The sequence below is a fragment of the Micrasema longulum genome, unplaced genomic scaffold, assembly GCF_059751315.1.
Source record: "Micrasema longulum isolate JH-2025_06_02 unplaced genomic scaffold, ASM5975131v1 h1tg001895l, whole genome shotgun sequence".
NCBI lineage: Eukaryota > Metazoa > Arthropoda > Insecta > Trichoptera > Brachycentridae > Micrasema > Micrasema longulum.
Genome location: NW_028279069.1, coordinates 45,984 through 65,726, shown reverse-complemented (window position 1 = coordinate 65,726; position 19,743 = coordinate 45,984). Strand labels below are relative to the sequence as shown.

The 19,743-nt window shown below is 34.4% G+C and overlaps 1 protein-coding gene and 1 long non-coding RNA gene across 2 annotated transcripts in view; one reads left to right on the top strand and one right to left on the bottom strand.

Moving 5' to 3' along the window:
- LOC148273612 (uncharacterized) overlaps window positions 1-18,232 on the bottom strand; it is a 44,370-nt gene extending 26,138 nt beyond the window's left edge. The window contains exons 1-2 of the mRNA XM_088238431.1: window positions 18,163-18,232; window positions 4,274-4,412 (exon numbers count right to left, since the gene is read on the bottom strand). Of these exons, the coding sequence (XP_088094557.1) occupies window positions 4,274-4,412 (139 nt within the window). The 5' untranslated portion in view covers window positions 18,163-18,232. The remainder of the gene's footprint in view (window positions 1-4,273; window positions 4,413-18,162) is intronic.
- LOC148273613 (uncharacterized) lies at window positions 6,370-7,767 on the top strand. The gene is made up of 2 exons (XR_015824527.1): window positions 6,370-6,516; window positions 6,767-7,767. It is a non-coding gene; the product is annotated as an uncharacterized LOC148273613 (long non-coding RNA).
- Window positions 18,233-19,743: the final 1,511 nt, after the last annotated feature.

Genomic DNA, 19,743 nt, shown 5'->3' with positions numbered 1-19,743 from the left:
ATGGGGAATTTATCAGTAAATATATTAGAAAAAAAATAAATATTATGTGGAAATATCACGTACTACGAATACCGATTAAAATATATGAAACGGATTTATAATAATAAATTGTATTTTTAAAACGTTTTCATATATAACTTTTAAAAAAAAATTGTTAAAAAATATGTCACTATTAAAACGCGACATGTTTGGCATTGATACTCGTAGTTGTGACGTCTAAATTCGTGATTATGTTTCATAAACATTTGAAAGGTTAGGAACAAAGTTAAAAATAAATATGAATCGTGACGTACTAGGGTCGTGGCCAATGTAATGACAGTTTTTGCGGGAATTCAAAACTATGAATTTAAAAATATTTTTTATGCTACTAATAAGTAGCATATTTTTATATTTTTTTTACTGGACAGTATTTAATAGACGCTTATAACTGTAAAAATGTACAAAAACATGATATTTCCCAATTGGGTAGAAAAAAGCAATTTGAAACATAGAACCTTCATAGCAGTTTGCACTGACTTATAAAAAAAGCAGAATTTCTTGCCAATTAATGTAAAGCAAACATTCGCCCTGAGCTTACTTCTTCCGCTCCTCGATTATGCAGATATATGTTATTCAGATGCTAATTCTGAGTCGCTTGATAAGTTGGAACGATTGCAAAATGTTTGCATACGTTATATCTTCCCAAATTCGACCACATAAACGAACATCGCACGCAAATAGTATCAGCCATAAAAAAAAACATTCACATTCTATCTCTTCTTAAAATATTTTTGATAATCCCACTTCGCCGGTTTATCCGAGAGAGCTCTTCCAACCACTGTCACATCATGGGCTCTTCGTTCTATTAACAAGAGAACTTTTTCAATACCCATTCACCGCTTTATTTTTCACCTCCTCTTTCACAGTAGTAGCTGCTCGATTATGGAATAATCTACCCACTAAAGTCAGAAACGCCCCCTTTTTTATTTACAATGAAATGTCACTTTCTGAATATTTGAGTTTTTCCTTTCTCCTCCCTTTTTCCTTTCCTTTTAAATCCCTCCTCTATTTATAGTATAGTGTAGATATTTAGTCAATTTTCGTTTGTTAAAAAATATACATGTCTATCAATATTTTGTTATTTAACGAAAATATTATAATATATCAACAATATGTGTTAAGTAAATAACAGCATTTATCGATACTATTCCTGGCCGATTACCTTTCGTTCCCATCCTTCCTTTGACCCATCTTTATGGTACCTACCTAATATCAAGATAGAAGATATTCAAAATAAGAAGATTCGGATTTAAAATAAAAACTAAACAACATTTTTGACTTGACATAAAATCGGATAAAAAGTGGTTGGAATCGTCGCGCGTCGTGGAAAACATTGTTATATTTAATAGTTCATTTTGTCATCCAGTACCAGAAATTGAAGACCATTCAGATTATATTAAAGGTAGGTTATCCATTCCACGTTCCTATCTTTTCTCAAATATTTCCCAATAACCAAATCGAATGAAATTCGATTTTCATTTACAGTCTGCCGTTTCGTTAACAATATGTTCATATACCATTGATTTTCTAAAATTGAACGGTTTGGGTAGGTGGGAAGAAATTGCCTTAAGGCAATATGCCCGCCCTTATGCGTATGCATGTAAACTGTATATATATGGTAAAGAGTTTAACTAATCATAATTATAACCTTTTTGAGTAAATAAGAAGCAGGACCCTTCGACTCTGGAACGATCGTTATTTGAGTGAGACAACCGGAAGTGTAAATGAAATGTTTTTCCCTGCAATTTGCCATGCCTTTGATTTCAGAAAAATGCAGAATGCTGGCAAGCTCACCCAGATGCTTACTGGCCATGCGACGATGAAACTCCTCAAGATGTCCCTCACCTGTTAATACATTGCCCCTTTTTCAGCTTTCAAAGACAACAGCTGGAGGCGTGATGGAGAAGCCTGGGTGAAGATCTATGCGACATCCCATTGGTGATAGGTAACACGAGAGGTTGTATCATACATGATAAATATAGTGCAGGCAATTGGTGAAATAAACCAAAGAAGGGAACAAAATGCCGAACACTCCTCTAGTGGAACGGAAACCCTGTTGACTACTGCCAACAGGCTGGCTTCTCTTGAAGAGTTTTAAGTGGTTTCCTCTCCACGTAAGCAAATGCTGAGAAGTTCCTGACTAGCCCACATTAATATATCCCTCCTGATCCCAATAGTTTAGATAAATTTTAAGATATTTAATTGCAGAAAAATCCACTTTTTGAAATATAAATCTTGTGTATTATAAAAGCAAAATAAATAATAAAGCAACTCCCAGTTAAAAAAAAATAAAAAAATTTTAGAGTAAAAATGAGGAAACAAAAGGTGTTTTCATGAAAAAAAAATTCTTGATACGCCGTAGCAGATAGTTTTGACGCATATATAGGTACTTAAACACTGTTTTTCTGTCACTCTCTCGCAAATGTCCCGAGAAAAATGAACTGATTTGGTTGTTTTTTTTTATAACCCACCATCCCGTGCCTAAGGGTGGTATCTAGGGTCCCCTAGGCAGCATATTTTTTCAATAACTTTTTTGTTAATCGTCATATTGATTTTATTTTTTGCATAATCCTCCTCCATTAAAAATGTATAAAAAACATTAAAATATTTTTTGGCCCCATTCTTTCAATAATTGATTGTATGGATTGTCGCGCAGTGTAGCGCAGCCATAGTGCGGTTTGTTTCACGCAAAACAGTGAAAATAATATTGAAAGCTGTCGAAATACGATCTCTCAGGTTGAATACGTGGTAAAACGATGTATGAGAGGTGTACAAATGCCGAGATTCTTAAACTATGTAAGGCTGAGACAAGCATTATCGACAGCTTCAAGGAAGGGATGCTGCGTTGGTTTGGACATGCAGAGCGAATGGACAGCAAAAGAACGGCTAAAAGAATCTACGATGCGAATGTTGATTGATACAGAAAACGAGGAAGACTGAGAAAGACATGGTACGATCAAGTCCATCAAAGACTTGAAGATGGACATATCATATAATCGGCGTGCGTACATGAATTTAGAGGAAACGAAGTCTGTATGCAAATAAATAGTGATGTGGCGTTTTATCATCTCCGCCTACCCCTACGGGGAAACGGCGTGATGGTGTGTTAGCTTGTTTGCTTACAATGAATTTTCACCAATAACTTACTCTTAATTACCGACTACTAGCATTAACTTTTTTGTACTACTGACTCTAGGACAGTTGGTTCGTCTGGCCTCAGGCATATCACTGTATTGTGAATAATGTAGCTGTGTATTTGTGGCAGGCGCGTTCCGCCCATACATAATTGTGATGCGACGCATTCTCTGAATATTTGAAAATAATATGTATTTTATTATTAAAAATTAAGAAAATAAAAAAAATAATTTACAAATATTCCTAAAATGGCCGCAAACAATATTTTCAGCATACATTCCTACCAACGTATGATTATTTCCTTTATCAACGAACTGAATATCAAGGTACCTCCGGGCCTTTGACCCTGGATACCACTCTTCATTTTGAGTCCAGTCCTATACAAATGTTCGAATTTCCGCGCAAGCGCATTAAGATACTTAACATTGTCATATTTTCCACGAGACTCATAGAGATAAAAGCATCTAACTCGTGTAATGCAAAGAAAAAAAACGTCTTTCATATACAGGGTATTATTGAAATTTGGCCAAAATTTAAGAATATCTCGAGTTTTAATGAATGTTTTAATGTTTATAGCTTTACCGCTAGACGCGCCTGCTGCTATGTTCCGTCAATTTATAGACGATTAACTGTTACTTATTATTATCATAATGGAAACTTATATAGCATCATTTTCGAAATATAATACCTCGAGCACTTTACAAAAGTGTTTTTTTTTAAAGGAATAACCCGCTAAGCCTCTATTTTAAGGCTTGTCAGCAGGTGGGCTAGAGGAGATATAGAAGGAGGTAATGAAAAATATACCACAACACCTAGACCAATGGAGAAAAAAATCTTTCTTGGATTTTATTTACAACTGGCGGGAATCGAACCCGCGATGCCAGTTTCACAGATAGTCATCTAACCAACTGCGCCACGGCGCCTGTGCACTTCTATGCTATATTGATTTGAATTAAATATCTACCTATATCTACTATCATGCCTACTAAAAGCAAGACCATGATTATTTTTTGTCAGCATTTCTACTGATAATATTCACCGCACGTGCCTGATTTGTGGCCGTTGTTTTAGTAATAAACATATATATTTTAAGCCTTACCTTCGGGTGATCTTTCGTGTATGATCCTCTGTGCGCAGGAGTTGGGTTCTGGTGGTTCCAAGATCCTTCCGTTGGCGAACTGCGCGTGCGCAGCGGCGCACAACACCGCCATCACCGCTAGGCTAAATATCGCCTTCATCTGCGAAAAAAATACCTTGGTTAGTAGCCAAATGATTTTAAAAGAGCACAAAAGATTTAAAAATAAACAGGGACATGGCAATAGCGGCCATAAAATAGATCTTATGCTATTTGTCGTCGAAAAGTTTATCGCATTTGTCGGATTCCAAAGTCACCAGTGACAACAAAACTCAGGAAGATATCAGGGCCACAATTATAAACGCTTTCTTCATCTGTATAAATCGAGACGGTATATTTAACTTCTGTACTATCTGCATCTTCCTCGGTATGTTTTATTTTCTTGCCATATCGACATTATATGATCGAAACGAAAAAATAAATGACCGCAAAAATTAGTCGGCGTCTTACTTCATTAACATTTAAAATAGATTTCATTTATATTTTAAATAGGCTTCTGTAATAGAAAGTACCCACTTCAAAGCGATTATAAACTCCAATAAATCCCAATTCAAGCAAAAAATGCTCGCTTGAAGATGATTTTCAAAAGACTTTAACTTTGACACTTGCCAAAACGATATGCTTTATATCGTCTCTATTTATCTACCGAGCGACTACAAAGCCAGCTCCTTTAACGTGTCGATACGTTCACTCTGGAAGATAGTAAAACAGGCGGAAAAAATATAATAACTTATTATTTTTTTATAGTGGAAACTTTCTTACGCCTAGATACGCTTATATGTTAATAGGCCAGAACCTAGCGACATTATTTTTCGCATCTAGCCATTCGTTTTGGAAACTTACAGTTATGTCAGAATTTAATTCGACTTTCAAATTGAATTATTTCTATCTTGTATTTTGAATAGGCTTTTAAGAAAAAAGGTGCCAACCTCAAAACGATTAAAAATTTAAGTAAATCGTAATTAAACGTAAAATTGTTAGGTGGAACAAAATTTTTGTCAAACCTAATATACATACTGTCACATAATAATATATTTGATTTTGTAATATTTTTCACAAAGCGAATTTTTCAGTTTCCGAGTTACAAAATATTTATTTTTTCCGTTTTTTGTTTTATGTAGAAACGTCCTTCTTTCTTATGACGGCAGTTTAGTAAGCATTGTTTGTAAATTTTCTATTGTTTTTCAGTTAATATTATTTTAGTATTACCAAAAATCCAGTAAAAAGAAATAAATGGGAATAAATTGTCAGGAATGTAGGGAAATAATCTGATTGGAATCCATAAAAAGTATTTTTTTTGTAAACGTTCATAAACAAACTTTTTTTAAACCCAAAAAAACAACATTTTCGTCGAATGCAACCCAGGTAGGTCGATGAAAAAAAGATTAATCCCTCTAACTTTTTTTTCACAGATTCCATTTAAAAAAAAAACATCATCAAACACACAGCGCAAAGATATACATTTCACTGAAAACCGCACGTAAATCGGTTAAGCCGTTCAGGAGAAATTCAGTGACATCACACGTACAGAAGAATTATAAATATAAAGATCATAGAATTAAGAATAGTCCACAAACCGCATACAAGTATCAAACAGAAGGCGACTAAACTACTCATAAATGAGTAGTTTTACGTTTTGAGCCATTAGTTTCTTTGTAGACGTCGCTAAGTACGCAACTCCTGATTTGAATTCAACCATGCTTTTTGTGTCCTTTTAAAGTGTAGAAATACTGCTAGGATCTTAAAGAAACAGGATGGTATCACATTTCATATGTAATAAGCAAACGAATGTTTAAATTGCAAATGCATTACTTAAAAGTTGAATTATTTTTCCATCTGTCAGATTGTCGAAAAAACAAAATGGAAATTTTGTTAGTGTTGCCAGAGTAGTATTTTTTTTTTACCCTACTTTGCTCATCTAACGAGAAACTAATGATAATTGGATCTCTAATTAAACAACGCCGTGGTGGACATTTGACCGACATGCCATGGGGCAAGTTGTTACATTGTAAATAACTCCCCGACCACTAGGTTCTGTGGCGTACGTGTCACAAAGCATGTCTAGGTATCGTGTCCGCAGTGCTCGACGGAACGTTGCTCTTGCCGGTCGTGCGTAATTCAAATAAAACCGATTATAGTGTATTTCGTATCTGAAAGTAACTTTCGTTAATTGATTTTGAAGTTTAATTGTTCTCCAACCATAAAAGGTAAGTTGATTCAAAGTAAATTGGTAAAAGTCTACATGTCTCTGCTTGCATTCAGATAATATATCGAAATAATAACACTTTCCGTGTTAATGTTATAACAATTTGTTTTTATTTTGGGTCAGAGGGGCTAGTTGTTACAACAATGTGGGGGCAAGTTGTTACTGTAACAACTAGCCCCACAACGTTTCCCTTTTACTTCAAATGGCATGTTTATATAAAAATGTTAAACAATTTATTATTATTGTTCTAGAATTTATATAACAATGGTACGGACATATAAAAAAAAAACCAATAGAGGGGAAATTTCCGAGGAGACCTACAAAAGAGCAGCTAAAGAAGTAACAGAAAAAAAATTATCCATTCGAAGAGCTGCCGAAGTATACAAAGTAAATTTTATGACGTTACATCGTTACATAAAACGTCAAGAGGATGGTCCAACCACGTCTAACTTAGTGGGTTACAACAAGCCTCGCCAAATATTTTCTGTCGATCAGGAAAAGGAACTTACAGCATACATAAGTAAATGTAGCAAAATATTTTATGGCTTATCAACTACTGATGCAAAGAAGTTAGCATTTGAATATGCTTTTAAAAATCGAATCCCTTATCCCATGAATTGGAATGATAAAAATACAGCAACAAAAGATTGGTTGCAGGGTTTCATGAAACGAAATGGGACTTTGTCAATTCGCACGCCGGAAGCAACAAGCCTGAGTCGGGCGACAAGTTTCAATAGGCACAATGTAAACGAATTTTTCAATAACCTGGCAAATGTCTATGAAAGATTTCCTTTTGAGTGTCAAGATATCTGGAATTTGGATGAAACAGGCGTTACAACCGTCCAAAAACCTTCAAAAATACTAGGTATCAAAGGTGCGCATCAAGTAGGAGCAATTACATCTGGAGAAAGAGGGACTCTCGTCACAGTCCTATTAGCAGTTAGTGCCAGTGGAAATTCAGTTCCGCCACTTTTTGTATTTCCTCGTAAAAATTTTAACCAACATTTTGTAGTTGATGGTCCTCCTGGATGTATAGGGACAGCAAACCCAAGCGGATGGATAAGTTCAGAAAGTTTCATATTATTTATGAATCACTTGGTGAAACATGTAAGGTGCTCAAAGGAAAAACCAATTTTACTAGTCCTTGATAATCATTCATCGCACCTGACAATTGATGTGCTGAATTACAGTAAATATAATGGAATAACTCTTTTATCGTTTCCACCACACACATCACATAAGCTGCAACCCCTCTATCGATTGGTATATGGTCCTTTTAAAAGATTTACAAACAGCGCTGCAGATGGGTGGATGAAAAATCACCCAGGCCAGTCAATGACTATTTACGATATACCCGGAATAGTTAAACTATCTCTCCCGCTTGCCATTACACCTAATAACATTATGTCAGGCTTTCGAGTAACAGGTATATGGCCATATAGTCGAGACATCTTTTCAAAGGAAGACTTTGAGCCTTCCGAAATTACCGATCGTCCAATGCTTGATAACGTTAATGCTGAAAAGGTTGCTTCTGTGGTCAATGAACCACATTCATCTTCTCCTTTACAACCTGCAACCTCCAGTGGTGAAGCTCTACCTCAAAACCAAGAAGCTCAATTATCTATTTCCACGGAACCGCAACCATCAACAAGTGGCATCAATAAAATACAACATACCACGCCTGAACAAATTAGGCCATATCCTAAAGCTGGACCAAGAAAGGGAGGTAACAATTCCAGAAGGAAAATAAAATCAGCAATATTGACTGACACTCCGATTAAGAACCAAATCGAGCTGGAAGAGAGCTTGAGGAAGCAAAAACAAGCCGCCAAATCAATTAAAAAAAGCATTACGATGGGTGCCTTTAAAAATAAAAAAACGTCAAAGAAACTGAAGAAAAAACAAGTGTTGGATTCTTCTTCCGACTCAGAACACGAAGAATGCCTGTGTTTGGTGTGCATGGAGAGTTTTGATTGCTCCAAACCTGGACAGGAATGGATCCAGTGTACCAAATGCAGTAAATGGGCACACATTTCTTGCATTCGTGGCGATAAAGTTAATTTTACATGCCCAAATTGTGATTCGGACATAGATTTAAGCGATTAAATATTCAAAACTTAATTTTACATGTTATTATATATATTCTACATAATTATTGTTAGCAATTACATTTTTTTTAAATTTTTGTTTTTGTTCGTAACAACATGCCCCCACGTTGTAACAACTTGCCCCTGCGTGGGGCACATTGTTACAGTTTTTTATTTTTTTTAAATATGCTATTATTATTTTTGTGGACTTTGTTGGAACACATTTTAATTGTTTTATTATATTTAAATATGTGTACATTAAGATATAATCAATATTATGTGTTTGAAAATAAACAGTTACCAGATATTCAACGTTTTATTTTTTGTAACAACTAGCCCCCCCTTCCCCTAATTCAATTACTCTTCTTTTTTCTTAAATGACCCTTTACTTATCTACTCTGTTGTGTCAATCAATATTTCCGCGAGCACAATAAAATTTTAGCGAAATTAACAAATGGCTTTTTTTTAACCTTACATTTGTATTATTATTAAATTTTTTCCCATCGTACAACATTATGCGGCGACATCACGAATGCGCGCGGTGAAAGTGGGGCATAGTGGGGGGATTTTTGGAGACAGTCCGATGTATTCAAATGTGATTCCACGCTCCTTCTGGACTATTCATAATTCTATGATAAAGATATTTAATAAATAAATAATACCGGAGTGGCAACTCTGAAGTCCGGGCCCATAAAGTAAGTACTTTTGTAAAAAGGTTTTCCATCTTTGTTGAAAAACATATCAATAGCCTCGAAGATACGAAAAGTACACAGAATCATTAATTTAGTTATACAAGCATGAAATGCTCGTGACTCATAGGAAGTCGTTAAGTTACGTAAAACTCTTCTTCAAAATTACATCAACTTACGGTCAAGACCGAAACCTCGGACAGATACTAAAGAATTACATGTTATGCAATTTCTCTCGCCAATAATAATATGGATTGTGTTTCGTCTGTAAATATTTGAGCGGCTACTTGTAATAGGAAATGATGTACATATTTGGGTCCCAAGTTACCGCCATCCTTGGGAATGTGTCACGGAATATATAATTAAAATGTTCGCTTGTTTATTTTTTAATAGAGGGACTGAAAATAAAATTAGGTGAAATATTTAGTTTTTAAATTTATTGCAACAGAGAGGGAAAACATTTTCGAGAAGGGAATATGGGAGTCTGGGTATTTACAGGGCTTATGACCCGTCATTGGCTGGTTTAAGTGGCCACTTTACACAATGTGTAACATTCACCATTCTGCCTATGTTTGAACATCCACATTTCCTCAACTCTTCCATCTGTTGACTTTTGTGAAGTACAAGAGCTGATACCTTTATCCTGTGGGTGAGATTCATCCGGCTGAACCAATTCACCTACTAGGAGACGAAAAAGTGCTCATAATACTGGAGAACGGGAAGAAGAAAAATGTTTCCATTGATCGTCTCAAGTCTGCCTTCCTATATCGGGAAGAAAAAGAAGAGGAAGAGAAATAGTACAGGTTCTCCTACGACTACAACGACAACCATAACCAGGTCAGGTCAAAAAATTCATTTCCCGGACCGCTATAGACCACCCCCACTCTTCTTCCATAGCGTTATTACTTGGGGGGAAGTGTATGGGGACCAGAGAGTGAGTGACGAGGATGTGTTGTTGTTTATGGCCGCAGTGCTCAATGGACCTATATAAGGGCGCGTAACACGTCACTCGCCCTTCTCCGTCTGCACAGTATTCAAATTCACTTTACAGTATTCTTTGTTTAATCTCTGTATTTTCGTGTGTAATAAACCAAACTTTGTAAGTAACTTAAAATATTTTATTTATTTATCCCTTGAGATTAAATCCGATAAATCCATTCAATCCTATGTTTTACACGAACTAACAAATAGCTACTATATAGTAGAGTATAAAAAAATACCTCTCCAAAAAGATAACGTTTGGCCTTCGACCAAAACAAGATTTTCATCCGAAACCGAAATTGAAACTTATTTAAAGAAGTCACTTCTAAATGCTCAAAATTAGGCAATTTTATTGTTAAATCTAATGAGTTCCAAACCCAATGTCACCTATAAAACACCTGCATGGCACATATTCTCTTGCGATGCGAACTGTGGCACCTCACTGGGCCCAAAACAGCAAAATTCTTGAAAAAAAAGTTTTGAGGATAGGTGTCTCAGAAGAATCTCGGGTGTGCGATGGTTTGGCTTTGTGAGGAATTAAGGAATAGGAGAACGGACGCAGAAAACTCCGGTGACATCTATCATCAAGCGGAGGCTATACGGTTGATACTGCGGATGCCTCCTATGAGCCTTAACCACGCTAGCTTACTCCACAAGGCATCGGGTTCTCGACGTCCTTGACGTTCACTGCTGACTGTTGGTCGGCAGTTTACGTCAGAACTTTGGGACGAGAACTTGGCTTGGAAGGACGCAAAGTAGTTGGCAGCCGATAGAGATGCAGGCTGTTTGAGGATACCATATGCTTCAACTAGGGAGTGGACATGGAAGGATGATGATGATCACTTAAAATTTTTGAAAAAAACAGACACAACCATTTTTGGATATGTCAAAATGCTTGCAGACTGACTGGATTTCCTCCCTAGGGAGTTATTCATATTTAAATTTATTACAACAGAGAGGGAAAACATTGTTGAGAAGGGAATATGGAATCTGTTGAATCTGTTGCAATAAATTTAAATATGAATAACTCCCCAGGGAGGAAATCCAGCCAGTCTGCAAGCATTTGGACATACTGAAACATCGTTGAATTAACTACCTGGTAAAAAAAGAAGTATAAAAAATGGAAAATTGTTTTCAGGTGATGCCTAGTAGGTGATTTGGTTCAGCCGGATGAATCTCACCCACATAATAAAGGTTTCAGCTCCTTCACTTCACAAAAGTTAACAGCTGGAAGAGATGAGGAAATGTGGATGTTCAAACATACGCAGAATAGTGAATGTTACACAGTGTGTAAAGTGGCCATTTAGACCAGCGAAATGAGCACACACTTTCTATATATTTATGTACATTTTTTACTATGCTTAAAATATATGTAAGTAAATGGCCATTCTTTGATTTTTATTGTATTATTTTTCTCTATTTTCCTACTTTAAAAAAAAAAAACCATTTTATCTGGTTTTGTTGAGTTTTTTCTTGTCTATCTTAATAATATTTTTGAAAGCATTAAAAACAAAAGAATAAATGTTTATTATTTTATATGTATACAGTATTATGTATGTACTATTTTATTTGATTAATTATGTCTAAACATTCGATGACAAACTATTATTTAATATTTAAAATTATTTCAACAGAGAGGGAAAACGTTTTTGAGAAGGGAATAAGGAAGTCTGTTGAAATAAATTGAAATATGAATAACTCCCTAGAGAGGAAATCCAGCCAGTCTGCAAGCATTTGGGAATATTCAAACACTGTTTTTATTTAATAGTTTATCGGGAAAAAATATGTTTTAATACTTTGTTTTCTTTCTATTATGTATTCACATTGAAATAATGTGTGTATTTTATTGAATAAAAAAATGAGGAGTAATAAGCCCTGTAAATGCCTAGACTTCCATATTTCCTTCTCAACAATGTTTTCCCTCTCTGTTGCAATTAATTTAAAAACAGACACAATTTATGTAACACCCAATATTTAAAAACATGGCGGATAGCCCGAATTACCTTTTACTCACATTTTCTTTGGCAATGTTTTTCAGTAGGTACGAGGATTGTTTGCTTACTAATTAAATAAATTCCCTAAAGTCAAACACGCTTGCGTAAACATAGCTATTTTGTAAGCACCTAACGAAGTACAATATGTAGCTAAGTTAAGGTAAGGTTAAGTTTGTTGGAATTTGTTCAATGACACTAACTTATTATATCAACACAAAAGATGGTTGCTTTATGTTGTGTGCTGTGAATAACACTCTGAGAAGATGACAATGAGTTTTACAAAAGGTCTTTACTTCGTCTGCTACACTTATACGGTTCTACAGGGCCTCTTTCTTGGGGTTCCCAGCCAGTTAAACATTTTGAAAAATATGTTTTCTTTTTTGAAGCCAATCAACAGGCTTAAGTAAGCCCTAACAGATTGGCATTAATGAGTAATACTAAATCCAAACAGTCTTAAAATCTACTTAAATTTACAAAATGTATAATAAAAAAAAGGTATAAATATGGCATAATCTAGGTGGACATGTCAAGTGTATCATCGCGAGTCAGGAGTGTCAACACCGCTTGCTTCTTAAATGCCTGCCTTTGCTCTAGGAACACATCGACAGTATCGTATAATGAGATTTTATTCCCCGTTCTGAAGATCTTTGGCAGAAGGGAAAAGGATCCGATGTTAGTTTTATGATTTCCCACAGCAAAGACAGGATTGGTACGCAAGTTACGGCGAGGTACATTAAGGTTTATCTGAGCGAGGATATTATGGGCACCTATAGAGTTAGATATTAATTTGCGCTAGAATATCAAACCAGCCTAAATCCTTCTGAATTCTAAACTGAAGATATGAAAGTATTCTAGACGATCATAATAGACGATATTGATGTTATCGGGTGTAGAAAGGCCAATTCTATATTTTCCTAAAAACAGCGAGACCTCTTTCATACAAAACTGTAATAAACGCGTTCTGAAAATGTCACAAAAATGAGTGTCACATCACAATTTCCGAGGTTGCATGAGATATTAGATCTAGCTGTTTTCTGCAAAGTGTATATTTTAGATTGCACGTTCAGCCAGAATTTTAAAAAAATCATCAAATTTCTTTTAAAACATAATCTCAACTAAAATGCATATCGGCCAATTATGTTTAGTAATTAAATTCGGTATTTCTATACTTTAAAATGTTGACAGTTGCCGGCTAGTGTCGCATTTATGGTAACGATTTGCACAGAAATAAATATAAATATAATCTTTCTTACTCAAATGATTGCATGTGTTTTATGTGATTTGCTATGTCTTTTTTTAAAAATTGTTGAAGGCAACCATTAACATATATATACATAGACATTTTTATTTTATTTAAAAAACAAAACTAGAACTAACTCGAACACGATTTCACACACACAAAAGGCTGTTCGCGTACACGGTAATAGAATAAAACAACGAGTAAAAGTGTGTCTGCGATTAGAGTCGCAGCGAACTGGGGAATCCCACGCCGGCACCAACCGGCGTAATTATAAATCGTAACTAAAAACCTAACCTAACCTAACCTAACCTAACCGACGCAAAACGACGTTTACCTGTACTTGGTAACTATGGGTATGTTTTCGTGCAATTACTTTTTAAAATATTTAACTGAAAGAGGGCGTGTCTTATGGACTAAAAACCATGTCAGTAACACAAAAAAGTAGCCAGAAATTAAAATGCACGCAACGCTCCATAGAAAGACAGATGCTCGGTGTATGTCTAAAAGACAGAGTAATAAATGAAGAAATAAGGCACCAAACCGGAGTTGTGGATATCATAGATTGTGCAGCGAAATTGAAATGGCAGTGGGCAGGACACTTGGTGAGTCAAAATAATGGCAGGTGGACACCCAGAATAATAAAGTGGAGACCATGGGCAAACAAAAGAAGTGATGGAACAAATGAAGGCCACAGAAAATGTGGGTCGACGACATTGCCTCTATTTCCGGTAAAACGTTGATGATGAAAGCGGTTGATAGGAAGGAATGGAGACGTTTAGAAGAGGCCGCCATACAGCAGTGGAGAGAAAAAGGCTGAAGAAGAAGAAGGCAACGCAATACTTGCTTTATCTTATATGCATAGCTAGTATAGGAATAACGTGTTGATTTATTTTAGGTCAGTGACAATTCGTCAATTTTTCATGACGCTCACGCCTCTTTCTATAACATTTAACCCCCTTACTACAATTGTGTTCCATCGGAAGATTTCCTATTCAAGATATGCATCATGACGCGAGGAAGTGCGGAAAGAAAGTAGAGTAACTGCAGCAGTGAACGCACTCAATATCTCCCGCTAAATATAGCCTCACTTTGCATATTGCTTCAGTGATGTCATGATGACGTTACCGTATTCCATTGTTTAAATTCAATTGTTTTATTTCGAAATTTTAATGCGAGTACCTACCTACTCAAGAATCACCACAAAAAAACAAATTAAGAATAATTTGAAAGCACAACATTTTTTTCTATGGTTTATGTATTGTTTTGACGTAAATGTCTTCTGATTAGTATACACGGTGTTTCAAGGCCAGACCGCGAAACTTTAGACGAACATTACATATGGTGAACTTTAAAAAAAAACCCAGTAAAATTTGTAAAAGAAAACATTTTTTAAAATTAAAACAAACTATGGATATTTTTTTTCTTGGTTTAATAGTCTTTTTACAAATAAAAAAAACACCGAACTTCCTTATTATTATGAACAGGTATTTGAACATTGTTTAACTCTCACTTTCTCGCAAACGCCTTCCCGATGCTGGGCAAAAAAGGCAACTGCACGTCGGACTGATATGCTTAACTAAAATCGACAAATTCGATTTTTCACTGTCCTGTTTTCCGCACCCCAAAACTAAACCGATTCGGTTGTTTTTTTTGAGAAAGAGTGTTTGAATAAAATTTTCTGTGTCGGTACATTTTCAATGTTGGATGTATGTTGTCTGTCAGACTCATGTTTAGTCATCTAGGATTAAAACAGACAGAATTCATTTTTATGAGAAGGGTGTATATTATTTAGGTCTAATAACTTGTCATGTAATTATTTGATTTAAGTTATCATTTTCCCCCCTGTGTAACAAAAAGCTGCGGATTCACCCATTTAACCTCACTCTATCAATAGCCTTCTTGATATTTTTTAAGCAGTCTTTTTCGACAAGCTGAAAATGACATTGAATGGCAACCAGCTTTGCCAACTCTACCGATTTCTCGGTAGATCTATCGATTTTTGGAGTAATCTACTGATCTTTTTTTGGGTGTTTCTACACGAGGAGTGCGGATATTATCCATGGGTTCCTCCAGCGTATGCTTGATTACAGCAGTTTAAAAAACAGAAGGAATATGTATTTAATTACGTTTTTCTTTCGATTGTTGCGCGGTATTATTGACAACCCTGAAATTATGCGAAGCATTAGCTTTTGTGTTCCGGATAATTATCATAGAAGGCGTCAGCATAGACTGTTTCACATTTCAATATACAGGACCAACCTGCCAATGGTTATGCCTATTGGAAGGGCTATCTCTATGATTAACGATATGACTTTGGACATTGACATTTTTCACGTCTCTGAGGGAGTTTTTCGTCACAAGATTCTCTTACTTTTTTAACATATCATATTATTCTCCGGATAATATGTAAACTTTATATACCCTTAATTTTGCATTTTCATTATTTCTGTGTGTATTAAGTTTAGATATTCTATTTTGAATTGTACATATTTATGAATAAATAAAATTAAAAATTGATAAATCTACTGAATTCTATGTTAATTCTACCGATTTTTAATGTCTCTAACAGTTGGTATTTTTATGGCATAACATCATAGCCGCTCACCACGATTTTTAAACTGTTTCGTAAAAAAAACAGTAAAAACAGTTTTTAGAGCAGTGTGGTAAAATTGTAGCTACCCCCCCCCCCATAAAAGTAAATAAAAAAATGTAAAATTGTTTTATAAATAACAGATAGTCACAAGTAACAGTTAAATTAATTAAGGTGAATTTGTTCCAGCTGATAACAAATCTACCGATTTAACAACACATGCAAGAATTATTAAAGAAATATAGATGTTTAAACATAGACAGAATGGTGCATGTTACACGGGTCATAAGCCCTGAAAATGTCTAGACTTTTATAATCTCTTCCATAAAAAGTTCTTCATCTCTGTTTACACTCTTTTTTAATCTACCCAATAGAATGAGATTTCATTTTTTATAGGTGATAATCCGCAAACTTGAATTTATAGATATTTCAAAGCGTATTCTGACTACATGAAAATGGTATAAAAATCATATTATTCAAATGCCGGTATGTCTCCGTATCTCCTTCTAGTTTTTTATGAATATTTTACCTGTATATGATGTAAATTTTAAAAATAAACTGACAGTATTTGATGGGAAATAAATTAAGATGTTTAAAAGAAAAAGTTTAGCTTGGCGAATTGAAGATCGGACATTAATAAATGATTAGAAATTTTCGAAATTAGACATTTAACGAGTAATAAAGAGACGGGTAAAAATAATTTATACTGGTCATCTGGTTTTATTCGAGAATCGATTAAATTACCTGGTATAAAATATACTTGATTTTTTTAAAAAAAAATAATGAAAAAAGGATAAAACATTGCGTTAAAGCATCCTTTTTACCAGAATAATTTGTTCTTAAGAGGACCGTTTGTTATAAATATTTCTTGACAAATTGAATAATTATGCGAATATATAAATTTGTTTTTTTTTTAATCTTTTGCTTTTTGATAATTTATGGGGGCTATTTAAAAGAGCCGTAAATAACTCAATATTAGAAAATAGGAATCACGTTCGGGTAGAGGGGGAGTTCAAAAGCTTGGACTTCTAATCCATGAGTCCGCGATAAAATTTAGAAATTTTAATACAATTTATTAATTTGAGTTAATGGTTAAAATTTCTTTACTCATGTGTTTCTTATCAAGCAGTAGTATTTAAGAGTGTTAAAGATATTTTGATTAATTTTTAAATAATACATAATTCTAATTTTAGAAAAAGTGCCAACATTAAAACATAAAAATGAACTGTTTTGCAAACTATATTTTTTTATCTGCATTTCCCTAAATCCAACACACTTATTTGATGTATTAACATCTTAAAGCTTCTTAAAAATATATTAAAGTTAAAAAGCTTTAAAATAATTTACCAATCTTAAGGATGCCGACTAAATGAAGAGCGCTTGTTGGTCAATAAATAAAAATATCTAGTCAAACTTACGAAATAATGATTTAAATTATTATTTTAAAGGTGGTAAAATTTTACTATCACTTTTACGAACATAATTAAAAACGAATAAAAAAAAATGCTTATCCATGGTAAAAAATTGAAAGTTAGCATATACATAATAAAAAAGAAATTGATCTAGATGATTGGATAAATAAAGTTTTCCGAAATAACTTTGACGATGCAATGTGCTTTACCCAAAAAAAACGGTTTGAATAAAATCAGACACATGAAATGTGGCTCATCATATATAAAGCAAATCAAAATATCATTAATATTGATTAAGAAAAAAATGAGCAACCTCTTTAGTTTTTTTTCGCATCTTGATAGCATTGATCAGTTTAATTTAATGTTTAAACCAGTAGTATTTTTAAAAAGAGATCTCAATTAAAACATGTATTTGAACATTTTATAAAAGTACCTACTATTTATTAAATTTACTGAAATGTCTCTAATTACTTTTATAAAATATTTTTATTATTTTATCAAGTGTTAGTATGTTAATTAAAATATTTATTTTACGAGGCAATCAACACATTTAATTCGCGTATCACAACAGTAAAAACAACTCACGATAAATCTTTTCCAAATCATCACTTTTTAAATATTCATTTTATGTGTTTTGCATTTAAAGGCGCTTACCTTAATTCGATATAATTGGACGAATGATGCACAGAACTATCACAGGCTGCTTCGGCACAATAACTGAGACTCTCGCGATGTGGCACTTGTATTTATAGGTACACATCGTAGGAGGAGAGGGGAGGGGTGGTCCCATCCCAAAACTGGCTATTGAGTGAAGATGTTATTAGACAGGTGTACCGAATCCTTGAGATGAATCGTGAAAAGAACGGTACTTACGCATATTTTTTGAGAATTTCGGAAAATCCTTTTCTAAGAGCTGGATTTTTTTTACGTGTTTTACATTATTTCAACGAAAAAAAAGGTGGTAATTCTGTGTCTTGGGTCTAAAAGGCCAAAGTCAGATTTTTTTTCTTGCCAACATTTCGTAGAGGCTTGATGTCAATTAAAAAATACACAATCGTGTACCTATGCAAAAACAAGTTTGAAAATACATGACAGTCATTGATTTATACCAAAAATATAGCCGTGAATAGAACCGTACCGGTATAGATTGAATTTTTATAGCATAAACAGTATCTAAATTAGTTGTAACAGAGAGGGAAAACGTTTTTGAGAAGGAAATATAGAAATCTAAGCATTCACAGGGCTTATGGCCTGTCAGTGGCTGGCTTAAGTGGCCGCATTATACACGCTGTGTAATATTCACCATTCTGTCCATGTTTAAACATCCACATTTCCTAAACTCATCCATCCGTTGACTTTTGTGAAGCAAAAGTTCTGAAACCTTTATCATGTGGGTGAGATTCATCCGGCTGAACCAGTTCACCTACTAGGTAACGCCTGAAAACTATTTTCTAATTTTTATACTTCTTATACCAGTAAGTTTAATCAACAATGTTTTGAGCATGTCCAAATGATTGTAGACAGGCTAGATTTCCTCCCTAGGGAGTTATTTAAATCTAAATTGGTTGTAACTGAGAGGGAAAACATTTTTGAGAAGAGAATATGGAAGTATAGGCATTTTAAGGGCTTATGAACTTTTTTTTTAGGGGAGTTGCTTTATTATTTACTTTGCTTATTATATGCAAGGTTTATATTTCAAATCGTTTATTTTTATGCAGTCAATTTTTTTAAAATTAATCTAAACTGTTGAGATCAGGAAGGATATACTTATGCTTGCTTATGGGCTTTGTGACCTGTCATTGGCTGGTTTAAGTGGCCAACTTATTTGGATGGATGAATCTCACCCACACGATAAACGTTTCAGCTCTTTTACTTCACAAAAGTTAACATTGAGGGGAGATCCTTAAGCCCACCATCCACCCGCATCTGTTATAGCGTTCTGATAGATTCTCTGTCAGCTGCGCATAGAGTAAAGTTATTATAAATATTCCCAAGGAATACAAACTCTAAGCAGATTAAGGAGGGGGAAGGAGGATGTATGGACAGAGGCCGACACGTCGTGTCCGCCCCTCAGGATCTCCTCAATGCTTCTGTTTTTTTATTCATAAATATGTATTTGCACAAACAATTTACATAAATAAAAGTATCAAAATATACAAAAACAATTACTTAAAACTATAGTAACACAACAAACATGTAAACACGTGGTTTCCTCTCCACGTGAGCAAATGCTGA